The 26,478-nt window shown below is 39.0% G+C and overlaps 1 protein-coding gene across 2 annotated transcripts in view; it reads right to left on the bottom strand.

Moving 5' to 3' along the window:
• Positions 1 to 852: 852 nt before the first annotated feature.
• The window catches only part of pfn4 (profilin family member 4), a 28,249-nt gene continuing 2,623 nt past the window's right edge, over positions 853 to 26,478 (bottom strand). For both annotated transcript variants that reach the window (XM_060821247.1, XM_060821248.1), the window contains exons 2-5: positions 17,383 to 17,511; positions 11,882 to 12,016; positions 4,741 to 4,846; positions 853 to 1,104 (exon numbers count right to left, since the gene is read on the bottom strand). In XM_060821247.1, the coding sequence (XP_060677230.1) occupies positions 1,076 to 1,104; positions 4,741 to 4,846; positions 11,882 to 12,016; positions 17,383 to 17,499 (387 nt within the window). In that variant the 5' untranslated portion in view covers positions 17,500 to 17,511 and the 3' untranslated portion in view covers positions 853 to 1,075. The remainder of the gene's footprint in view (positions 1,105 to 4,740; positions 4,847 to 11,881; positions 12,017 to 17,382; positions 17,512 to 26,478) is intronic.

Raw genomic sequence — 26,478 nt, 5'->3', positions numbered from 1 at the left:
TTGGTTTGACAGAATAGACGTAGAGAAGATATTTCTTTCCACTTGATAGAATCAAAATCTAGAAGCAATAGATATTAGATAGTTTTCAAAGAAATCTAACAGCAAAAGTGAAAATTGTCTCTACTTAGAAAGTAATTAAATTGTGGAACTTCCTACCATAGAAAACAATGGATTTTAATAGTTTTGACACTGTTAAAATAAAAAGTATAAGAATGAAAAGTAAACAGATAAAATGCTAAAAAGCTCAGATGAGGTATATACAATGAGACAAAATTCATATTTAGAGTGGAGCGAGTGTGGTGGCATAAAAGTAATATCCCTGGACTAGTAATCAAAGCCCAGATTAATGTTCAAAGGGCATAAGGTTGAATTCCACCATGGTAGCTGGTGAACAAAGAACAGTACAACACAGAAAAGGCTCTTCGGTCCTTGATGCTATGCTGAGTTTTTATCCTACTCTAAGATCAGACTAACCTACATGCCATTTGTGAAATTTGAATTAAATAAAAAGCTAACTCAATGGCAACCATGTAACCACTGTTGCTTGTCGTAAACACCCGACTGGTTCACTAGTGAATGTTAATGAAGGAAATCTGCCATCCTTGCTTGGGTCAACTTACATGTGACTTCAGATTGGTGGTCCAGCCAGCCCGTGAATGAATTTAAACAAATACACATTAGTGGACTTGTTTGAATGCAGTATATGCTGTGCAATTCTATACAATAACAACACAGACAACAATGTGATTTTCTGACAAAAATGCAATAATTTAATTACACAGAAATGAGAAGACATAGAGGATTGAGAATTTTCAGTTTGTGAATGGTGTGCGAAAGCTATTTTACACTAGTTTGAATTGTACTTTTATCAGCAAATTCCCTCTATAGATTTCTACAATGATTTACAAGGCTTGCTAGCTATCTTGTAATAAAACATTCACTGCACATATGCAATAGAAGTAAGTGGAGTAGAGTCTGGAAGTAGACTTGATTTACCAATTGGTCTTTGCCACATTCTGTATTTTTTCTGTTTGTTTGTAGCACAAATAAACCAAAAAGCCAGTCTTTGATCCTTTCATTTACCCTTTGACCTAAAGTAATCACCTAAAATAAGGAAATAGATTTTTCTTAGATAATTTATTTTTTCATAACAGTATTTTTTCATAGCGTAATGTAATCATGCTATACTCATGTACAAGGCACTTAATTTACTCATACCAGCACAGAATGCTGGAGAAACTTAGCAGGTCTGGCAACATCAGTGGAGAGAAATAAATTTAACATTTTAAGTCTAGTTTGACTGTTCTTCAGAATTTATTTATTTCCATATGCTTGTGTAGGTTGCACTGCACAGTCTAAAATATTTGTGAACTGGTAAAGTATAATGTTTTCTGTGATGTAATTACCACAGAAAACTGAAATCTTTTTACAAATATGCTGCCTAGATTTTGTTTTGAATTTAAATATTTAACAAAACATTGAAAAAATCCTTTTTAATACTTATTTATTGAAATAGCAATATGTCTTCAGAAAAATTGACACTAATCCTTGACTGTATCATTTCCCATTCTTTCTAGTCTGGGTAGCACCCATCTAACATCAAACCAACTTTGTATCTATTCTGTTAAATTTATTATTCTCTTATGAGCTGAGTGATGAAGCCATCTTCAAGAGCAGGAATGGAGATAAGGAGAAGGCCTGTCAATCTCAAGACATTGATCTCAACTCTGGCAATAATCACTAGGACAGAAGGAAAATGGGAGAGAAATGCCACTTTTCTTCCAATTATGATCAATTAAACTAACTAAAAAGTGGTTAGAAGCTAGTGAAAGCCAGGGTGGAATACTTAAAGGCGAACACAGGTTTCAGAAGCTGTAAACTCACTTTATGATCTGCTGAGAAGAAACAGCTACAAAGTAAGAAACAGATAAGGCTGCCCTATTATGTCAACCATTGAGCAGGCCATCAGCTTCCGAAGGTGTGGTACTGGGGCCCAGACTAATTATGGGGTACTGTCCAAAGCCCTGCAACATCCTCAGTCATTGCACTGAGTCTGCTGTGCTCTCCTTTACATGGCCTTCCAGAGAGAGATATGGATCTTCAAGACAATGAGATAGTGTGAGGAATGGAGATGGAGCAGATCTGACAGATATTATGTAGCAGCAAAATTGCAATTTAAAAGTTGAAGATGGCAGAGTTTGACAGAAGAAAATCAAAAGGGCATGTGTAAAAAGTCAAGAAAGCTTTCAATTTCCCCACTAAACCATCACATTGACTACAAAAAGCAGAAAAAGCCCAACAAGCAGTTCAGAGATAAAGCATTGCAACTTGTCAGAATTTAAAGCTTTAGACAAAGTGAAATAGAATGGAATTGTCATAATACAGAATCAAAACCTGTAATGGACAAAAATAATTATGTTGCTATACCGGAGAGTTTAATAGCTTGTATAACAAGGACAAGGGAACAACATTTCTACAGTGCAGAAATGTCAAATTCTATAAGCTGAGAAATAAAACACTATGATTCACTCCAACACAAAAAGCTGAAAAGTAAGAAGATTAACATTGATATCAGCAAGATGAAAGCTTAAAAAAAGCAGATTGCCAACAGCATTGAGATACTGCAGAATTAAAACAACTTTAAAGAAAAAAAATATAATTGAATTAATGAGGTAATGGCAGCAGAAGTAATATTACAGAATGAAACAGAACACAGGAGTGGACATCTTGAAAAAAAACTATTTTTGCAATTCAGAATTGCTTCAAAATTAAATACTAAACCAGAAACTGAACAAATGCGCATACTACCATTTTCAATAGCACACACAGCTGATAGTGTTATAAATCACCAAACTATGAAAAAAGACACATATACTCTTTAAAAATACTCTTCAAACTTTGATGATAAATTTAATCTGATTACAAAACATCCCAAAAGGGCAAAATAGAACATAAGAGTTCTCCATTCAGGAAATACCTGGATAATTTCATTAATTGTCCCTACAAATTAGTGGAAAATTATGACAATGGAGCTATGAAATCTGAATTCATAACAGATAACAACAAATACTAACAGTTAATGTCAGTGCTATGAACAAAAAAGCCTCACAGTTATTAATGCCTTTTTGTAGTTGCTTTCATTAAACCATTCTAATTTAGAGCAATCAGTCTTTGAATGCCGTCAGGTTCTAGTAGATGCATTGGTTGAAATCTTCCAAAATTTCATGAAGGTCCCAAAGCTTGGAAAACTGCAAATGAAATACCACCATGGAAGAATAGAGGAACACAGAAAGCAGGAAACTATAGGTAAGTTAGTGTATTATCTATTTTTGGGAAAATGCTGCAGTCCTTTTTGAAGATGCAGAAGTAGGGCACTTAGAAAATCAAATTACAACCAGGCATTGTTAAAATAAATTTTTTGAAAGGAAAATTGTTTCATAGCTCAGGATCAATATTTAAATAAATGGTATAATTTGCTTTAAATGGTAGACACAACAAATGCTTGTACAACAGGCTTTAAAGCACCCGCATCACTCCCTACAAATTTGTGGCATCAGTAGCTGCAAAATTTCACAAAATGCAGTTGATTGTTCATGCAGAGCAGGTCAGGAGCATTATCTGACAACATCTTTTGTTTCTTTCACAATCTGAGTTTCATAGAAACAATTATCATCAACAAGACACATTGCAAAGAGCTTTCTCTCCCTTGGGTCATAGCAGTTCTGATAGTGTATCCCTGGTTGGAGGGTTTGACCTAAATGGAGAGGCTGAATAGTCTGGGGCTGTTTTCCCTGGAGTTTAGGAGGCTGAGGGGGGACCTTATAGAGGAGCATGGTTAGGATAAATAGACAAGATGTTTTCCTTGGGTTGTGGGAGTCCAGAATTAGAAGGCGTAGGTTTAGGGTAAGAGGGGAAAAATTTAAAAGGGACCTAAGGGACAAGTTTTCATGCAAAAGGTGGTGAGTGTATGGAATGAGCTACCAGTGGAAGTGGTGGAGGCTGGTACAATTACAACATATAAAAACATTTGTATGGTTATATAAATAGAAAGGATTTAGAGGGATATGGGCCAAGTGCTGGTGAATGGGACTAGATTAGTTTAGGATATCTGGTCGAGATGGACCGAAGGGTCTGTTTCTGTGCTGGACCTCTATTTGACTCTATGACTCAGTTCTTCTGCATTTCCAAGCTACTCAAGCATATTTCTGGTTTTAGATTTCTTTTTGAATGGCTTAAAATTACATCCAAATGTTCTTGTCTACTTTTCTGTAAAATTAAAAAATCTGATTTCTTTCTGAGAGAGAACTGTTTCTCTTCCTCATAAGAATTTGGTGTGCTTTATCATTGTGTCTAACTAATTTCTCTGCAACTGATGAGAACTGTTAAAAGCCCTTTTAATACATTTTCAAAATGATGATGAACTTCAGAAATATTTAAAAGAAATTACAGATTTTCATTGCTGGAATAAGGTTCAAAGTCATCACACAGACAGCAGACAAAATGTTAAACATTACCAAAGATGTGTTGGGGTCCTATCTATTTCTTATAAACCAAAATTGCATCGTATAGCCGTTTACATGGGAGTACTGGCATTCTAAATGTGGCCATCTTCATAAATTGTAGCGAGTGGATATTGGGTGAGATACCAAAGCTAAATCAAATTTGGAATGTTGATATTACTCTTACAGTGTTCACAGTGAGAAATGGGAAGACGGGCAAACTTTGTTTTCCAATACTCACCAAGTTTTTCCGCAGCTTCAACACACACGCTTGGATACATTCCCTCCCTGTAAGTGGCACAGATAATATATGATCCTGTCTTTACTAACACCAGGCCAATATTATCCTGTTGAAATAAACGAACTACCAGTTATTAAACAGTTTAATTCATAACACAACATCAGTTTTGACACAGTGGTGCAGAAACAATTGCTGATTCATAAATAAGCCTTCACAAAAGGTTATAAAATTTATATAATAAATGTTCATGCCCTACACATGTTTGAATTAGCATTTTAAGATTTTACCCTGCTAATCCTTTTAAATAGTCCTGTTTAAATTTCTGCCTGTTAAGTGATGCAATTGAGCAAGACCTGCATTTGCAATAGCACAAATTGTTACTCATGGATCATCCCTACTATGTTACGAACTTTCAATCAAAACTTTCAAAAACTGGACACAAATAAGCTATTAAGGTGGCATATTCTGTTAAAACCTTAGGCATTTGAATCACAAATGTATCAAGAACTTGTGATATTGGGACAGGCATTAAATAAAATAAAGAATAGATGCTGGAAATCTGAAAGAAAAGCAGAATATGCAGCAGAAACTCAACAGGTGTGATAGTGGCTGTGGAGAGAAAGCAGAATTAACGTTTAAGTCCAGTGACCCTTCTTCAGAACTCAGTGAGATCCAGCTTGTGGTGTTACTTTAAATTCAGAGTGTGAATGAGAATAAATAACTTTATGTTAACCTCACTGAAGTTATTTATGTTGAACTCACGCTCCAAGGGTTAGAAATTATCTTTCTATCAAAACATACTGATCATGGCAGCAAAAGAGCACATACATTCTATCAGTAACAAGGATGAGAAGAATTCACTGAAAAGTCCTGGTGTTTGCTAACCTAAGAAGTACAACATTCCCTGTTTTAAAATATATCATTATTCAAGGTCTCTCTGTCAGCTTTGAGGGAATAAGCAAAAGTTTTGAACTCAACACTTTGAATTCAATGTAGCTTCATTATTTTGATCATGTTAAACAAGAATCATAGCCGAATCTTACTTTTTTTGGCTTGAGTCCAAGTTGTGTTCAAGATTTTTGAAGGAATTTCCACTGCAAGGCCTACTGAGTTTCTAGCCGTATCTGATAAAACTCATCTCAGTAACACCATACCCTGCCCCTATGGCATTAGTCATGTCTGATCTAAGCCCCATACTATCATGTGCCATTCCAAAAACAACTTACCACTTGGCGATATCTCGGAATCCAATGGCATTTCTTGAATACGTGTCATCAACCCTATGTGATGATTACTATCCCCCTTGATTTGACCAAAGACTGCTAACCATCAAGACAATCTTCCTGTCTTTGTGTTTGCACTAAATGGAAAGGCAAGGCAAGGCAGAAGACATATAAACCTGGTGTCTCTGGCTAAGAAGTCAAAGCGCAAAAGAGGAAGGCAAGGCAGCAATGCATCTGAGTAGCCTCAAAATGATTGAGCACGCTGAAAGCGAGTGAAGAGCCTGGAGATGCGCCCTTGTTCCTTTCACGAACTGGGTGCATATATCTAAGCGGACAGTGTATTTTAAACTGCATTACAGTGATAGTTGCGAGTGCAGCCCAAGGTCCGGCACTGAAGTGCAGAAGTGTCTTGCAAATGGATTGGATATGCCATGAGAGTTCACACAACTACCATATTTCGGATACCAATATCTGTGGATGTAGGGTGTGTATGTATGACTGTGCCCATGGAGGCTGCCCTGAGATGTTGCTGACAGGTATCCAATATGGAATTCCTTTGGAGCAAGCAACATGCTGAATTCAGCAGGTACTAGCTCTGATTTTCATGTCATGTTTTCTCAAAATCTAGCTTGTTTGACAAGTTTGATTTATTAATGAGGTGATTTTGGCCAGCAACAAGGCATTTCACAAATAATAATCCCCTCGATTGACAACTAGCTGCTGCCTCGTGAGAAACTCACCATCTACTCAGAGAAGGCATAAAAGATGCAGCAAGATTTTCTCAATGTCAAGATTGGCCTTGCTGGACTTTTCGTGCCATTCTTTCAGAAATCTTGCCATGACCTATGTTACTCAGACCCTATATGATTCTGGGAGAAAGTGAGGACTGCATATGCTGGAGATCAGAGCTGAAAATGTGTTGCTGGAAAAGCGCAGCAGGTCAGGCAGCATCCAAAGAGCAGGAGAATCGACGTTTTGGGCATGAAGAAGGGCTCATGCCCGAAACGTCAATTCTCCTGCTCTTTGGATGCTGCCTGACCTGCTGCGCTTTTCCAGCAACACATTTTCAGCCCTATATGATTCTACCCAATGTCTTTGAATTAGACAGGTTTGTGAATGCCTTATGATGTACTAATCAGATCTATGGCATAAAGATTTCTATATTTCATGGAGACATCATGCTTTACCCTGTGTCTATTATTGCAATAATTCACTCTAGAGAATGTAACACATTTTGTCCAGCTGAAATCTGTATCTACAAGGATTTGTTCAGAATGGAATTAAACCTCTGGGGTTAAAGAAGTAGGGGATGAGCAGTCTATTATTAATAGATATGACAAGCCACTAGATGACTCTCACCCTTAGCCAATGTAAAGAATTAATTTGGAATTTTTCCTCATAAGGAATCAGAAACTGTCAAAAATACAGATAACTGTTGAAAACTCCTTGGCACAGTTCCATAATTACTACTGGGAGATACAGTTCAACATTACTTTAGAGACTGAATAAGAAAGACTTTGCTTGTGCTGTCAGCAATTTAGCAAACCTATGTCTTTCATGATAAGCAGTCTTCAAGCTTTCTTCACTGCTTTTTGTGAAGTTAGGCAGAAATTTAAAAAGGAGGTCCTCAAGGGTAGTAATATCTGGATTACTCCCAGTGTTACGAGCTAGTGAGGGCAGGAATGGGAGGATAGAGCAGATGAATGCATGGCTGAGGAGCTGGTGTATGGGAGAAGGATTTACATTTAAGGATCATTGGAATGTTTTTTGGGGTAGAAGTGAGCTGTACAAGAAGGACAGATTGCATCTAAATTGGAAAGGGACAAATATACTGGCAGGGAAATTTGCTAGAACTGCTAGGGAGGATTTAAACTAGTAAGGTGGGGGGGGGTGGTAGGGGGGTGGGTTGGAGGTTGGACCCAGGGAGATAGTGAGGAAAGAGATCAATCTGAGACTGGTAAAATTCAGAACAGAAATGAGTCAAACAGTCAGGCTAGGCAGGGACAAGGTAGGACTAATAAAGTAAACTACATTTATTTCAATGCAAGGGGCCTAACAGGGAAGGCAGATGAACTCAGGGCGTGGTTAGGAACATGGGACTGGGATATCATAGCAATTACGGAAACATGGCTCAGGGATGGGCAGGACTGGCAGCTTAATGTTCCAGGATACAAATGCTACAGGAAGGATAGAAACGGAGGCAAGAGAGGAGGGGGAATGGCATTTTTGATAATGGATAGCATTACAGTTGTGCTGAGGGAGAATATTCCTGGAAATATATTTAGGTGGAACTGAGAAATAAGAAAGGGATGATCACCTTATTGGGCTTGTATTATAGACCCCCTAATAGACAGAGGGAAATTGAGAAACAAACTTGTAAGGAGATCTCAGCTTTCTTTAAAAATAATAGGGTAGTTATGATAGGGGATTTTAACTTTCCAAACATTGACTGGGACTGCCATAATGTTAAAGGTTCAGATGGAGAGGAATTTCTTAAGTGCGTTCAAGACAATTTTCTGATTCAATATGTGGATGTACCTACTACAGAAGTGCAAAACTTGACCTACTCTTGGGATATAAGACAGGGCAGGTGACTGAGGTGGCAGTGGGGGAGCACTTTGGGGCCAGTGACCATAATTCTGTTCGTTTTAAAATAGTGATGGAAAAGGATAGACCAGATCTAAAAGATGAAGTTCTAAATTGGAGAAAGGCCAATTTTGATGGTATTAGGCAAGAACTTTCAAAAGCTGATTGGAGGCAGATATTCGCAGGTAAAGGGACGGCTGGAAAATGGGAAGCCTTCAGAAATGAGATAACAAGACTCCAGAGAAAGTATATTCCTGGCAGGGTGAAAGGAAAGGCTGGTAGGTATAGAGAATGCTGGATGACTAAAGAAATTGAGGGTTTGGTTAAGAAAAAAAAGGAAGCATATGTCAGGTATAGACAGGATAGATCGAGTGAATCCTTAGAAGAGTGTAAAGGAAGTAGGAGAATACTTAAGAGGGAAATCAGGAGGGCAAAAAGGGGACATGCGATAGCTTTGGCAAATAGAATTAAGGAAAAACCAAAGGGTTTTTACAAATATATTAAGGACAAAAGGGTAAATAGGGAGAGAATAGGGCCCCTCAAAGATCAGTAAGGCGGCCTTTGGGTGGAGCCACAGATAATGGGGGAGATACTAAATGAATATTTTGCATCAGTATTTACTGTGGAAAAGGATATGGAAAACATAGACTGGAGGGAAATAGATGGTGACATCTTGCAAAATGTCCAGATTACAGAGGAGGAAGTGCTGGATGTCTTGAAATGGGTAAAGGTGGATAAATCCCCAGGATATGATCAGGTGTATCCGAGAACTCTGTGGGAAGCCAGAGAAGTGATTGCTGGGCCTCTTGCTGAGATATTTGTATCATTGACAGTCACAGGTGAGGTGCCGGAAGACTAGAGGTTGGCAAACGTGGTGCCACTGTTTAAGAAGGGCAGTAAAGACAAGCTAGAGAACTATTGACCAGTGAGCCTGACCTTGGTGGTGGGCAAGTTGTTGGAGGGAATCCTGAGGGACAGGATGTACATGTATTTGGAAGGGTAAGGACTCGTTAGGGATAGTCAACATGGCTTTGTGTGTGGGAAATCCTGTCTCACAAACTTGATTGAGTTTCTTGAAGAAGTAACAAGGAGGATTGATGAGGGCAGAGCAGTAGATGTGATCTATTTGGACTTCAGTAAGGCGTTTAACAAGGTTCCCCACGGGAGACTGATTAGCAAGTTTAGATCTCACGGAATACAGGGAGAACTAGCCATTTGGATACAGAACTGGGTCAAAGGTAGAAGACAGAGGGTGGTGGTGGAGGGTTGTTTTTCAGACTGGAGGCCTGTGACCAGTGGAGTGCCACAAGGATCGGTGCTGGGTCCTCTACTTTTTGTCATTTACATAAATGATTTGGATGCGAGCACAAGACGTACAGTTAGTAAGTTTGCAGATGGCACCAAAATTGGAGGTGTAGTGGACAGCAAAGAGGATTACCTCAGATTACAACAGGATCTGGACCAGATGGGTCAATGGCCTGAGAAGTGGCAGATGGAGTTTAATTCAGATAAATGAGAGGTGCTGCATTTTGGGAAAGCAAATCCTAGCAGGACTTATACACTATATGGTAAGGTCCTAGGGAATGTTGATGAACAAAGAGTCCTTGGAGTATAGGTTCATATCTCCTTGAAAGTGGAGTCGCAGGTAGATAAGATAATGAAAAAGGCGTTTGGTATGCTTTCCTTTATTGGTCAGAGTACTGAGTACAGGAGTTGGAAGATCATGTTGCGGCTGTACAGGACATTGGTGAGGCCACTTTTGGAATACTGCATCCAATTGTGATCTCCTTTCTATCAGAAAAATGTTGTGAAACTTGAAAGGGTTCAGAAAAGATTCACAAGGATGTTGCCAGGGTTGGAGGATTTGAGCTATAGGGAGAGGCTGAACAGGCTGGGGCTGTTTTCCCTGGAGCGTCGGAGGCTGAGGGGTGACATTATAGAGGTTTACAAAATCATGAGGGGCATGGATAAGATAAATAGGCAAAGTCTTTTCCCTGGGGTCGGGGAGTCCAGAACTAGAGGGCATAGGTTTCGGGTGAGAGGGGAAGATATAAACGAGACCTAAGGGGAAACTTTTTCATGCAGAAAGTAGTATGTGTATGGAATGAGCTGCCAGAGGAAGTGGTGGAGGCTGGTACAATTGCAACATTTAAGAGACATTTGGATGCGTATATGAATAGGAAGGGTTTGGAGGGATATGGGTCAGGTGCTGGCAGTTGGGACTAGATTGGGTTGGGATATCTGGTCGGCATGGACAGTTTGGACCGAAGGGTCTGTTTCCATGTTGTATATCTCTATGAGTATATAACATTTTGCTTAATAAATTCTATTTGATTTATAAATACTAAGCTTTGATTTCTTGTTAGGTCAGGCAGAATTGAGGACTTAATTGTTATATATTTTTTCATTCATTCAATGAAGGGGACATTGCTGGCTGGATCAGTGTTTGTTGCCCATTCCTATTTCACCTTGAGAAGGTGGTGGTGTACTACTTTGTTGAGTCCATGTGGTGTGGGTACATCCACAATGCTGTTACAAGTTTAAGGATATCAAGAACGGTAGTATAGTTTCAAGTTAGGGATTTCTTTAACTTGGAGGGGAACTTGCAGTTGGTTGTCTTCCCATGTGTCTACTGGTCTTGTCCTTCGAGATAATATGATTTGCACATTTGGAAGTTGTTGACAAAGAAAGCTTCATGAGTTGCTGAAGTGCATTTTGCACATGCTACATATTGCTGACATTGTGTATGATTAGTCAAAGGAGTGAATGTTTAAGTTGGTGAACAGGGTGCCACTGAAGCAGGCTACTTTGTCATGGATGGTGTCAAGCTTCTTGAGTGTTGTTTGAACTGCACTCATCCAAGTAAGTGGAGAATATTCATCACACTCCTGATCTGTGCCTTGTAGATGATGGAAGACTTTGGGGAATTATGAGGTGAGTTACTTGCTGCTGAATTCCCAGTCTCTGACTTTCTTTATTTAAAAATTAGAGTTTGTATGAATACAAATTAGGAATTGGTATCCAGATATTTTAATGAGAAGGATTTTATATCTCAAAACCCCTCAAAACTACAGGCTTCAAACGCATGTAACCCAACCAAATGTAACTCAATTTCTCAATTAATTTTGAAGTTTATAGATATTAACAGTTAATTCAAACCCTTATCTCGTTATTTTCTTTTGACATTTTTCATTCAGACCTGTATGTGTACATCCAGTTTATAAAAATGTACAAAAGGATGTAACAGAAGGTTCAATTGAAAATATGAACATAGATAGAATAAAAATTGAACAAGAATATTTTAAAAGAGATAGCAACATATTTCAGCTTACGTGTTTACCATACACCGAACTATTATCTGCTCTGACACATAAGTAGGTTACATTCTTAAAGTAAAGCCCTTCATCTCGGAAGTTGCTTGGGTGGTTGAAAGCTTTCAGGAAGGCTTGAATTTCTTCGGATTCCAGCTAAAAAACAAGTTACAGACACCAATTTTTCACTTCACTGAAATCTAGTGTTACTGAAGATGCCTAATACAAGGACAGTTAAACATAGTTTAATGCAATATGTGATTGCTAAGTGTTTCAATCATATCTTGAAATTATGTTGAAAAGTAACTTGGAATCCATTATTGATCAATATGCCCAATGGAGCATAGATTTTCCATGAGATGCTGAATACAACCATTTGATTGGAAACTATTCATTTAATGACACACACTGGTTGCTTTCTGTATCCTATCTTTCAAAGCAAGTTGATTACAATACATTCAGATGCTGAAATGTTGGAAGCAGAATACCAATGACGACTACCTGACAACGTTTATCATGAACAGATGTGGAAGACTATGCAAATGTGGTTGTTGCATCATGGTGGGTGTGCCAATCATTGTTGCTGCTAATCACCTGGTATGCCTCTTTTCATACAGTACCACCGATATGGTCAATGGTTTTTTTTCAAACAGCAGATGCCTTCAACAATATCCTCCACTCCAAATAAACATTATACTCTTTCCTAAATAAATATTATACCCCTTCAAAACCAACCCTCAATCCATCCAAGCCTCTAACTACACAACCACATCAATGTTTTTAACCCTACAATTCTTGGAAACACCACTGTCTGCCAACTCTTTTTCGACCTTTCTCAAAAATTTGTGCTTGAATTCATCCATCAGCTTTTGGCCTGCTATCAGTACTCAGAAATTCCTAGATGAAGACATGAATCAAATTATTATTGGCTCATTATTAGTATTCAAAACAATGACCACTTCTTGAAATCTTATAATAATGTTGAAGAAAATAGCATTAATTGTCTATTCCTAATTTGTTTGGAGATTATGATTGTGAGCAAATATCTTAAATCACTCCAGTCCATGTGATGTAGGTACACCACAGTGCAGGAAGATGGCAGTGATAATGAAAGAACCCAGATACATATACAAATCAGGATGTGTTGTGGGATTTGTAAGATAATTAACAAGTATTTGTGTTCCCATCCTTTTCCTTCAAGATGGTAAAGGTTGCATGTTTGGAAGGTGATTTTGAAGCAACCATTATAAATTAACGTAGTGCATTTTGTAATGGTAGTCAATATGCATTAGTGATGAAGAGTGTGAATGTTTAAGGTGGTGGATCTGGTGCCAGTCAGCTGGATTGCTTTATCTTGGATGGTGTTAAGATTCCTGAGTGTTAGTGGAACGGCACTCATCTAGGGAAGTGCAGATTGTTCTACTACACTTCTGACTCATGATTTTGTGATTGGACAACATTTGCTGGAGAATCTGACTGTGCAAAAAAATTACACTGATAACCAATTTAGGATTGGTTGTACATTTTCTTGTACATGCAGGTAATGCACCTGCATGTACAAGAAAATACATAAATACACAAGACCTTGTACTTTGCAGAAGAACAAGTACAAGCACTGTGTCAGTTTCAATTGGACAAAGAAATGGCAGCCATTTATTGTCTCAGCTCACAGGACAATGCTTTAACCAAGCAGACCAACCATCAATTTGGCATGTTTAAAATCTAAATAAGGCCTGGCAGTTAACTGTCAAACATCACTAACCGCTTCATTTTCCATGGCAATGCTTCTACCAATCAGTACCTACTTGCCAAACAATTAGTACTCTCTTCTTATAGAGTATACAGAGGAAATTTGATTTTCCAGCATTCGATTATCCAAAATTTGGACTACCTGGCAAGGTCGCAAGGTCCCAATGCTTTGATAAACTATGCCATCTGGGATTCGATTATCCAGAATTCAATTAACCAAATGAAATACTCCATACCTGTATCCTTTGGATAATCAAGGTTCCTCTATAAATGTTGGTTTTACTTTTTATTGATAACTTGCAAATTGTCCAAATGAATGAAAAACCTTGACAAAATATATCTTTGATTGTAATACTCGTGTTCTTTATGATCAAATGACCATTTGTTGAGCTGAAGATGGTTGGGCCTATGATACTTCCTTGATGAGCTCGTGTAATAATATTCTGGGCTGAAATGACTGCCCCTGAACAACCACAAACATTTTCCTTTGCGCCAAGTATGATTCCAACCAGAGGAGAATTTTTCTCTTGATTCCTACTGACTCTCGTTTTGCTGGGCCTCCTTGATACCATACTCTAATGCTGACTTAGTAACAAGGGCAGTCACTCTCACCTCTGGTGTTTAGCTGTTTTGTCCGTGTTTGGACCAAGGCTGTAATGAGTTCAAGAGCCTAGAGGCCCTGGTGAAACTCAAGCCAATTATCACTTGTTGATAACCAGGAGTAGACTGATGGGGTGGTAATTGGTAAGGTTAAAATTTCCTGCCTTATGCATACAGTACAAACTTGGGAAATTATCCACATTGTTGGATAGATGCCAGTGTTGTAGCTGTACTGCAACAGTTTGTGCACTAGAGGTTCTTGAGCACAAATGATTAGTATTTGCCGGAATTATGTCAGAACCCAGAGGATTTTCAATATTCAATGTCTTCAGGTGTTTCTTGACATTTCATGGAGTGAACTGAATTGGTTGAAGACATGCATCTGTGATTCTGGAGAATCTGCAGAAATTAGATCTGATCACTGTGGGATTGCATAGCCCTGTCTATTGCGTGCTGCTTCCACTGTTTGGCATTCAAGGAGTCCTGTAGCTTCCCTAGTTCGACATCTTACTTTTAGGTATGCCTGGTGCTGTTTCTATAATGTCCTCCTGCATTTTTCATTGAATTAGTGTTGATCTCCTGATTTGGTCGTACTGGCAGAGTATGGGATATGTCCGGCTATAAATTCACAATTCTTGGATAAATACAAGTCTGTAACTGCTGATGGTCCACAGCTCCTCATCACTGCTCAGTTTTGAGTTGCTAGACCTGTGCAAAGTCTGTGCCATTTAACACAGTTGTCGTGCCACACAACACAATGATCAATGTGCTCAGCATGAAGTTGGGACTTGACCTCCATAAGGACAATGTGGTGGTCACTGCTACTAATATTAAAATGGATGATGTCAAGCAACCTTTTCACTCTGTTGCTTTCCTCACCCAGTGCTGTAGACCCAGTGTAACTATGTACTTCAGTACTTGGCCAACTCAGTCAGCCGCAGTGGTAGTGAGGTTTTTGAAGCAACCTACTCAGAATACATACTGTACCTTTGCCACCTCCTGTTCTTAATCCATGTGAGTTCAACATGAAATAATACTGAGTCATCAGCTGAGGTAAGGAGGGGTGTGCATTAGTTGGAATCAGTAAGAGGTTGTCTTGTTTGACCTAATGCAATGAGACTTCACGGAATTCATTTAATGTTGAAGACCCCCCAGGACTCCCTTCCCAACAGATTCCTTTTACGCTACTACCTCTAATGGGCCTGTGCTGCTGAGCAAGTGCTGGATGTCTTGAAATGCATAAAGGTGGATAAATCCCCTGGACATGATCAGGTGTACCCCAACTCTGAGGGAAGCTAGGGAAGTGATTACTGGGCCTCCTGCTGAGATATTTGTATCATTGACAGTCACAGGTGAGGTGCCGGAAGACTGGAGGTTGGCAAACGTGGTGCCACTGTTTAAGAAGGGTGGTAAGGACAAGCCAGGGAACTATAGACCAGTGAGCGTGGCGTCAGTGGTAGGCAAGTTGTTGGAGGGAATCCTGAGGGATAGGATGTACATGTATTTGGAAGGGCAAGGACTCATTAGGGATAGTCAACATGGCTTTGTGCATGGGAAATCATGTCTCACAAACTTGATTGAGTTTTTTGAAGAAGTAACAATGAAGATTGATGAGGGCAGAGCAATAGATGTGATCTATATGGACTTCAGTAAGGTGTTCGACAAGGTTCCCCATGGGAGACTGATAAGCAAGGTTAGATCTCACGGAATACAGGGAGAACTAGCCATTTGAATACAGAACTGGCTCAAAGGTAGAAGACAGAGGGTGGTGGTGGAGGGTTGTTTTTCAGAATGGAGGCCTGTGACCAGTGAAGTACCACAAGGATCAGTGCTGGGTCCTCTACTTTTCGTCATTTATATAAATGATTTGGTGGTGAGCATAAGAGATCCAGTTAGTAAGTTGGCAGATGACACCAAAATTGGAGGTGTAGTGGACAGCGAAGAAGGTTACTTCAGATTACAACAGGAACTTGATCAGATGGCCCAATGGCTGACAAGTGGCAGATGGAGTCTAATTCAGATAAATGTGAAGTGCTGCATTTTGGGAGTTATACACTTAATGGTAAGGTCCTAGGGAGTGTTGCTGAACAAAGGAACCTTGGAGTGCAGGTTCGTAGATCTTTGAAAGTGGAGTTGGAGGTTGATAGGATAGTGAAGAAGGTATTTGGTCTGCTTTCCTTTATTGGTCAGAGATTTGAGTACAGGAATTAGGAGGTCATGTTGCAGCTGTACAGGACATTGGTAAAGCCATTGTTGGAATATTGCGTGAAATTCTGGTTTCCTTCCTATCGGAAAGATGTTGTGAACCTTGAAAGGGTTCAGAAAAGATTCACAAGGATGTTGCCAGGGTTGGATGATTTGAGCTATAGGGAGAGGCTGAATAGACTAGGGTTGTTTTCCCTGGAGCATCGGAGGCTGAGGGATGACCTTATAGAGGTTTACAAAATTATGAGGGGCATGGATAGGATAAATAGACAAAGTATTTTCCCTGGAGTGGGGGAGTCCAGAACTAGAGGGCATAGGTTTAGGGTGAGAGGAGAAAGATATAAAAGAGACCTAAGGGCAACTTTTTCACGCAGAGGGTGGTACGTGTATGGAATGAGCTGCCAGAGGAAATGGTGAAGGCTGGTACAATTGCAACATTTAAAAGGCATTTGGATGGATATATGAAAAGGAAAGATTTGGAGGGATATGGGCTAGGTGCTGGCAGATGGGACTCGATTGGTTTGGGATATCTGGTTGTCATGGACGGGTTGGACTGAAGGGTCTATGTCTATGTTGTACATTTCTATGACTCTAAATCGTCTAATTCATCAGTGACAGAGAGAATCATTTCTTAATTCTATGATATTCATTCTATAATAAAGGAATGAAATCTGCTGTCATAGACACAATGTAGAGAATAAATTGGTTGTATAAATGCCAATCCTAATCCTTCCTAATCCTCAAATAAAGCATCACTGGAACCCAGGGCAGACTGACCACATAAGGAATTGAGAGTTTTTCTGATTGCACCAGACCCTCATGAGAATCCTGAAGAATCACATATCCTTTCGGAGAGGTATCTGCCTCTGCTAGAACTAGATAATTATTTTCTTAATCATAAAGACAAACATTACAATCTAAAAGTACTGAATATCACCAAAAATATATAACAAATGTAATATTCTTACTTTGAATCCTATGGATGATGTCACCACTGAGGGATTTTTCAAACGTATGATTGCACAGTCTTGAACGTGATTTGTTGCAGTAAGAGACTGAGTTAACAAATCCTGGTACTCACCCATTTTAAAGTTATCCTGTCAAGAAAAATATACAATATTACATGGTAATTCTAAACATTAAAAGCTAAGACAAAACATTATTTTAAAGTATGTTATCTTTATTACTAGGTTTGAGTTCTTGGTCATGATTTCTAGGTATCTACTCATTAACATCTTTTTTTCTATAAAGTAATCATGTAACCACTACATTGTTGCCAATTAATAACTGACCATTTCAAAACTGTACCACCTCTCCAACCTTCAATATCACATCACTGAGTCCTCAACGATCCTAAAGTCATTGTTGAAAAAAGCTGAAGTACACCAGCATTATCAATATCATTGCATCAAAATAGAGACTGTTTGTGATGAATGGCTGACCTCCTGGGAAATAGTTAGGTATTGGGATTCTCACAACTCAGGGTAGAACAATAAGACATCAAGTAAAACATTGGATACTGGAGATCATTTGAATAAAAATAGGAAGTTGTAGAAAAACCCAGCAGCTATGGTAACATCCACGGAGAAAAGAAAAGAGATAAATTTTCAAATTCAATACAACTTTTGCAGAGCTGGCCCAAGGATGTTTGGAACTCTAGGCAAATTATTAATCCTTCTCTCACTATCCCTTCCACCGCACATATTCAACCCAGAGAAAAATGAGAAGTCTAGAATTAAATTTTGCTTTTACTTAACTGGCATTCAAACTAAACAATGTAAAAATATAAATAAAAAATGATTTTTTTCTACTTTTTCTCAATCCTAGCACGATTACATCACAACATTTAGAGATTTACTTTTTGTGCTTTGGTTTTACTCATTGGGCTCTAAATTATTTGAGACAAAGTTTCAAAACTATTTCATGTTTCATCAAGTTGGTTACCAGACCAACAAATCTCTCTTGCAACTTGGCAAAATGAAGGTATGCCTTTATCTAATTTAAATTTGTAAAGTTACTCTTCCCAGTAGCAGCAGAAGTTGCAAGATTCAAGAGAATCTGAGGTGCAATGAGAATGTAGGGAAGGTTGTAAGTGAGTCTGTGTTCAGAAATGAACTTCAGTACATATGTCTTAAGATGTCTTGGAAGTTATTGTGAAAGAGCCTTCAGTTCACTGCACACATCTACTGCAACAATATATTTTGAATTTCTATGTAGTAATGCTGATTCTAGCTTCAAGCAATTTTCCAAATGTCTGTTCTGATGTGTTAATATGAAAACTATGCAGACCATTGAGAAAACCAAATACTGAATCAAACCTTTGGAACTGTTCAAATAATTCTTTAACTGTTGTATTGCAGTGACTAGGACTGAAAAGCGGAAGTTTAATTTTTGATTTGGATCTTGAATCAATTCATCTATTGCCTCAAAAACGAATTGTCGCCTTGTTCTCTGAATAAATGTTAGTTCTGGTTTCAAATTTGTTGGCAGTTCAAATTCCTCAACAAACTCATGAGAATTTACTCGTGTCTTTTCAAATGCTTTGTTACTCCTATATTCCTCCTGGAACTTCTTGGGCTGTTGCACAGCAGAAATACATGTTGAAGCCCATTGCCTGAAGTTTCTTACTGGTAAGGTTGATCTCAAACAAGATATCATACCAGAAATTGAGCGAAACTATACGTTTGCAAGAGCTTCTGCATCGAAATGTACTAAATTGCCAGATGATCCCGTTATGATAGTATATTAGAAATTAATGCCTTACAGATATTTTCAATTTCATATTGAAGAGGGTTCAATGTATCCGTTTGACTTTCCCATCTTGGTTGACTGATTGGTTTCAAAGTTAGAGTACGCACATGAATATGACATACTTACAAAGACATGCTGAATTTGAAATAAAACTCAGGCCAAAAAGATTATTTAGCTCCAAACAATATCTGTAAGCATTATTGATTACCAACTTCTGGGATTTAAGGGACAAAAGTATCTGAGGATTCATTTCTACTATTCTCCTTTGCACACCATTGCTTTTTGTCACAAAGCTGGTCCCTTTTTTCTAAAAACCTTTCCTTTTCTCAAAGATGCTGAGTCCTTGGTTTTTTCAGAGGGGTCATAAACTAACTCCCGGTTCTGATTAGACTGGTTTGGTACACAGATTAAAGGGTATTGACAGGCCTTTTTGTTTATATGTAAACAGATGAGACTTCAGGCCAAAGTGACCTATATAATGAAAGGGGAATGGTCAGCTCATTGGCTGAGCAGTTCAGTCCAGAGCTAGTTAGGAGCTCAGCAGTGAACTGTGAGAACAGGCTCACTCTCTTTCTGCTCTTCTAACTTCAGCCTGTAAGCATCTATTCCATTTTTTCACTATGTTTTAAGGGAGTTTGCTTATTGGGACTGTTGTGTATATTCGGAACAACACAATTATGTCTGGTTTGGATAGACTAAGTTCTGTAGTTATTCTGTTCTTTGTGTTTCATTGTGTAATTTTGTGAATAAACTTTTGTCTGTTGTAAAACCTGGTATTCAACCTAGCTACCTTACACCGGGTAATTTTCACTGTACACTTACTGAAACAAGTTGCAAAGTTATGGTCTGGGCTGCATGCTTAAGAATGCTTTCAGTTGTCTGGTTTAGTCCATAACACTTTCCTGCAGAAAGGCTCATGCCCGAAACGTTGATTCTCCTGCTCTTTGGATGCTGCCTGACCTGCTGCACTTTTCCAGCAAAACATTTTCAGCTCCATAACACTTTATCTTTACTTACCAAGTGTTAGCAACATAAGTTCTCAATAGATACCTTCTTGTTGAAGACACTTAGACTAAAAGCAACACTCATCTCCTTCAATGGTACTAACCCTAAAATTCTCATTATATGACACCCTCCAATATTTGACTCTAGTATTTTTCTTCTTCTTCAGTCATGATTAATATAAATTTCCCACATCAATTATTTCTGTTTTTCAATAGCAGGTGAAGTTCTTTCTATTTCTTTTCACTTGCAGGGTGTGGGCACCATTGGTTAGGCCTTGAGAAATTGGTGGTGAGCTATCTTCTTTAACTCTTACAATCCATTTGCTGTAGATAGCTCCACAATGCCATTAAAGAGGGAGTTCCAGGACTTTGTGCAGATGACTTAAGGAACAACAATATATTTTCGAGCCTGGATGGTGAGTGGCTTGTATGTTTATCAAATTTTCAGGATTTTTTTAATGAGAAGACAGAATTGAAGACATGTTTTTCCAATCCTTTGAACCTTTTTAAGTAAGTGAGATACAGACTGCATGACTCTTAAACAATCTGCAGATGAAGTAAAGTACTGAATTTTTTGACACTAAGTGTTTTAAACACTATCGATATTTCTTCTCCACTGGCACTTTTTTTTCCAGTGATGTTGAGAGAATTTTCATTTATTTCATTCCTTGTAAAGTTAAATTATTGAACTTGTTTGTGTCCATGTTTCATAAGATTCTTTTGTACATGATCATGGCAGGGTCTCCTTACTATAACTTGCTGCAACTTCATCTTCCAAATCCTCAGATAGAACCAGGGAACCCAGGGAAGACTGACCACATAAGGAATTGAGAGTTTTCTGACTGCACCAGTTCCATACTATCACCTCATGACAATCCTGAAAAATCATACATCCTTTCAGAGAGGTATCTACCTCTGCTAGAACTAAACAATTATCTTCTTGATCATCAAGACAAACATTACAATCTAAAGGTAGTCGTGATCTGGAAGTGCTGGTGTTGGACTAGGGTGTACAAAGTTAAAAATCACACAACAGGTTTAATTGGAAGCACTAGCTTTCGGAGCACTGCTCCTTCATCAGGTGGTTGTGGGACCCACAATCACCTGATTAAGGAGCAGCGCTCCGAAAGCTAATGCTTCCAATTAAATATAAAGGTAGTGAACCTTCTGTTCTTCTGTTTCATTTTACTTCAACCTTGGCACAAATATCTGCAAATGAGTGCAGGTTTCTCAAACTGTTTTTTCATCTTCAGTGTTAGTTTTATGCTGTGAGGTACCTTCATCTTCAAATGTGCTGCCTTTCCTTTGGCTTCATCTTGGAGTCAGCCTGACATTGTGAACTGCTTCCAAATCATTATTTGTCAAATCAAACATGTTTGAAGAGGGAATAATTTTGTTTTGCTTGTTCCTTTGTATGTTCCGCATTGCTTTTACATTACTTAACTCTAAATGGATTCTTTTTTAATGCTGTAGTGTTAATTTTCTGAAACAATTTTAAGCAACTGTTTCATTTTAAATATGAAATACATAACTCAATTTCTGTGATGGCAATGAGACACAGTTTTACAAGTACAATGTTTGATATTTTAATTTGCAAGACATAACATATTAATTTTAAAAATCAGTCATTGGCACCCTAGATCTTTGTCTAGTTTGTCAATATGGTTACGTTGGTCCTGTTCTCATTAAGATCTCAGGAGTCATGCAGAGATAAAATAAAATAAACTACTAAATATCTATTAGTTTTTATCGTATAATAAAACCTCTAATTCATAAAAGCCCATTCAATCGAGTTAAATGCATTCAAGTACATCGCCTCAAATCAAACAACCAAAACCCTTACTAACCTCTTGCGCTGTAAATCTAGCTGTGAACCTGCAGTCTGTAACTGTGATTACGACAGGTTGTAGAAACAGTCAAACAATAATAATACTACAATGTAGTCCACATTAATTTTAGTGAACAGCCATTGAAATTGCAAGCACAAATTCTTTTCCATTAACAGCAGGCTAAGGAGGTGCCCATTCGGTTCTGACTGTTTGCCCCTCTTTCATGGTTATGTCTGTGCTTGGGTTTCCCTGGAGTGGGAGCAGGCAGTGCTCACTAGTATGGTGGCCTTTTGGGACCCATGGGTGTGGCGGTGGGGAGCTGGAGTGCATCATTAGCTCAAACAATGATATTTTGATTTAGTTTCCATTTTAACCTTTTGTGTTTGTTTTCAGTTTTGTGCCTGGAAAGGAGCAGTTTATTTATTTTTTGTATTGATTTTGGACCCCTTGAAAAAGCCAGGAAGGGTTTTAACCCCATATTTCTGTATCCCAGCTGTGTTTGATGGAGTCGGTGTGAGGGTAATTATATTGTTAGTTGAAATGAGTAGAGGAACTTTCTTGTGGACTTTTGACCCATATTAGGGACTGAGTGGAGAGTATTTTGCTTTGTTTCTAGTTTTCTTTGATTTTGAACATTTTGGGGAAGGTTTATTTTACTTTGCAACCCCTTGTCCCAAGAGTGGTTGGTGACAATGGAGTCAGGCAAAACTCAATTTTTATTTATTTATTGATTTTCATTTTCCGGAATCAAAGGTACTTTATTTTTATTTCAAGAGTAATTGTAACTTTCCTTTCTATTTAAACATAGATTACCAAAATCTTTACTCTGTATTTTACCTGGTGCTGCCCCATCCCAGGAGTGTTTGATGGGGGCAGTGTCAGACTGTGGGTCTTGACTTTTTTGTCCATATCTTGTTGTTTAAGTTGGACCAGTTTAGAAGAATGAGAAACAACCCTATTGAAACAAAGAACAGGCTTTGTGGGCTTGACAGAATAGATGCTTAGAGGTTGTTTCCCCTTGTAGGTGAATTTTGGACCAGACAGCATTCTCTGAGTAAGGTGTCACCCTGTTTGGGCATAGATGAGGAGGAGTTTCCTCTTTCAGAATCTGTGAGTAGTGAATCTGTGGATTTCTATGCCTCCTGCTTTAAGATATAGCTACCAAGGGCTGTGCAGGATGGGTCCTCAAGTTACTCAAGGCTGAAATAGACAGATTTTTTGATCAGTGTTACGGAGAAATGCAAGGAAAGCAGAGTTAGGCTTATAGATTAACCATGACCTCATTGAATGGCAGAGCAGACTCAATGGGCTGATTGGCTTACTTGAGCTCCCGCATCTTACGGTCTTCTGGTCTTAATTCCACCTCCTAACTCTTTGACAAAATATTTAGCTATCTGCCATGATGTTGCTTTACCTAATTTTATGTCCAAATTTGCTTCAAAATGTTTCCATGAAGAGCCTTGAGAAATTTTAAAGACACCACTGTGGAAAAACTGTACTGAGAAATTTGGATTAGAGTTAGCTTTATTGTAACATGTACTCAAATGAGTAAAGTGAATAGTTTACAAGTCGTTACTTACGGCAGCATCTTAGGTACAAAGGTAATGGGGATAAAAATCAACAAATCCTCAAAGAAAGGTACAGAAATAGTGGATAAACAAATTTGAATTTCTTGGAGTTCAGTAATTTTGAGTAAACACGAACCCACTGTTCAGAGAAGGGAGAGACTGAAAGTTTGGAACTACATGTCAGTTGCCTTAAATCAGTCATTGGGAAAAGACTAGAACTTATTGTTAAGAAGAGGGTAATGCAGTATTGAGAGAAGAACATGAAGAGGCAGATTTATGAAAGGAATATTGTGTTGGATAATTCTGCTGAAGTGTTTTTAGGTTGTAACTAGCAGGGGAAACAAGGGATACCAATAGATGCAGAGTATTTGGATTTTAAAATGTATTTGAGAAAGATGAACATACAAAATTTGTTATACAAAATTAGGGATAATAAAATTGAACGTAATATTGAGAATTGGTTAAGGGACAGCACAGTTTGTAGGCTACCATGATGCCTAGGGGCCAGTGTAGCCTGGCCTACTAGTAAACTACTACCACACTAAAACAACTAGTGATGACTTTAAATGACCCTGTACCCACAGCCAGCAGAATGAACATAATATACAAAATACCCTGCAGACGTCTTGAAAAAAGTCCATATTACAGAGGAGGAAGTGCTGGATGTCTTGAAACACATAAAAGTGGATAAATCCCCAGGATCTGATAAGGTGTAAGTGGGTACTGCAGTTGCTGGAGATTAGAACCAAAATCAGAGTAGTGCTGGAAAAGCACAACAAATCAGGCAGCATCTGAGGAGCAGGAAAATCGTTTCGGGCCTGAAACAACAATTTTCCTGCTCCTCAGATGCTGTCTGACCTGTGGTGTTTTTCCAGTACTATTCTAATCTTGACCCTGAGCAGGTGTACCCTAGAACCCTGTGGAAAGCTAAGGAAGTTATTGCTGGGCTTCTTGCTGAGATATTTGTATCATCGATAGTCACAGGTGAGGTGCTGGAACACTGGAGTTGGCTAACGTGGTGCCACTGTTTAAGAAAGGTGCTAGGGACAAGCCAGGGAACTATAGACCAGTGAGCCTGATGTCGGTGGTGGGCAAATTGTTGGAGGGAATCCTGAGGGACAGGATGTACATGTACTTGGAAAGGCAAGGACTGATTAGGGATAGTCAATATGGCTTGGTGTGTGGGAAATCATGTCTCACAGACTTGATTTGAGTTTTTTGAAGAAGTAACAAAGAGGATTGATGAGGGCAGAGTAGTATATCTATATGGGCTTCAGTAAGGCGTTCAACAAGACTCCCCATGGGAGACTGGTTAGCAAGGTTAGATCACATGGAATACAGGGAGCCCTAGCCATTTGGATACAGAACTGGCTCAAAGGTAGAAGACAGAGGGTGTTAGTGAAGGGTTATTTTTCAGATTAGAGGCCTGTGACCAGTGGAGTTCCACAAGGATCGGTGCTGGGTCCATTACTTTTCGTTATTTATATAAATGATTTGGATGTGAGCTTAAGAGGTACAGTTAGTAAGTTTGCAGATGACATCAAAATTGGAGGTGTTGTGGACAGCGAAGAAGGCTACCTCAGATTACAATGGGATCTTGATCAGATGGGCCAATGGGCTGAGGAGTGGCAGATGGAATTTAATTCAGATAAATGAAAGATGCTGCATTTTGGGAAAGCAAACCCTAGCATGACTTATGGTACACTTAATGGTAAGGTCCTAGGTAGTGTTGCTGAACAAGGGACCTTGGAGTGCAGGTTCATAGCTCTTGAAAGTAGAGTTGCAGGTAGATAGGATAGTGAAGAAGGCGTTTGGTATGATTTCCTTTATTGGTCAGAATATTGAGTACAGGAGTTGGGAGTTCATGTTGCAGCTGTATAGAACATTGGTTAGGCCACTTTTGGAATACTGTGCGCAATTCTGGTCTCCTTCCTATCGGAGGAATGTTGTGAAACTTGAAAGGGTTCAGAAAAGATATACAAGGATGTTGGCAGGGTTGGAGGATTTGAGCTATGGGGAGAGGTTGAATAGGCTAGGGCTGTTTTCCCTGGAGCATCGGAGGCTGAGGGGTGGCCTTATAGAGGTTTATAAAATCATGAGGGACATGGATAGGGTAAATAGACAAGGTTTACTTACAGTGTGGAAACAGGCCCTTCGGCCCAACAAGTCCACACAGACCCGCCGAAGCGTATACCACCCAGACGCATACTCCTACATTTACCCCTTCACCTAACACTACGGACAATTTAGCATGGCCAATTCACCTAACCTGCACAATTTTGGATTGTGGGAGGAAATCGGAGCACCCGGAGGAAACTCACGCAGACATGGGGAGAATGTGCAAACTCCACACAGAGAGTCGCCTGAGACGGGAAAAGGTCTTTTCCCTGTGGTGGGAGACTCCAGAGGGCATAGGTTTAGGGTGAGAGGGGCAACTTTTTAATGCAGGGGGTGGTGCGTGTGTGGAATGGGCTGCCATAGAAAGTAGTGGAGGCTAGTACAGTTCCAACATTTAAAAGGCATCTGGATGGTATATGAGTAGGAAGGATTTGGAGGGATATGGGCTGGGTGATGACAGGTGGGACTAGATTGGGTTGGGATATCTGGTCAGCATGGACAAGTTGGGCCGAACAGTCTGTTTCCATGCTGTACATCTCTATGACTCTATGACCGCAACAAACATTAAATTGGACAAATGAGCAGGAAGCTAGCCACCAGGACACATAAGCACCAACTAGCCACCAAAAAGCATTAGTATCCATAAACACAGAAGAAGATGGATACCAGTTTGACTAGGAAAATCATCCATCCTGGGATAGGTCAAACAAAAACTGGAGTGGCACAGTGGCTCAGTGGTTAGCACTGCTGCATCACAGCACCAGGGACCCAGGCTCAATTCCCACCTTGGGCAA

The sequence above is a fragment of the Hemiscyllium ocellatum genome, chromosome 3, assembly GCF_020745735.1.
Source record: "Hemiscyllium ocellatum isolate sHemOce1 chromosome 3, sHemOce1.pat.X.cur, whole genome shotgun sequence".
Classification (NCBI taxonomy): domain Eukaryota; kingdom Metazoa; phylum Chordata; class Chondrichthyes; order Orectolobiformes; family Hemiscylliidae; genus Hemiscyllium; species Hemiscyllium ocellatum.
The sequence above is the reverse complement of the archived record's forward strand: the minus strand, read 5'-3'. Positions and strand labels throughout refer to the sequence as shown.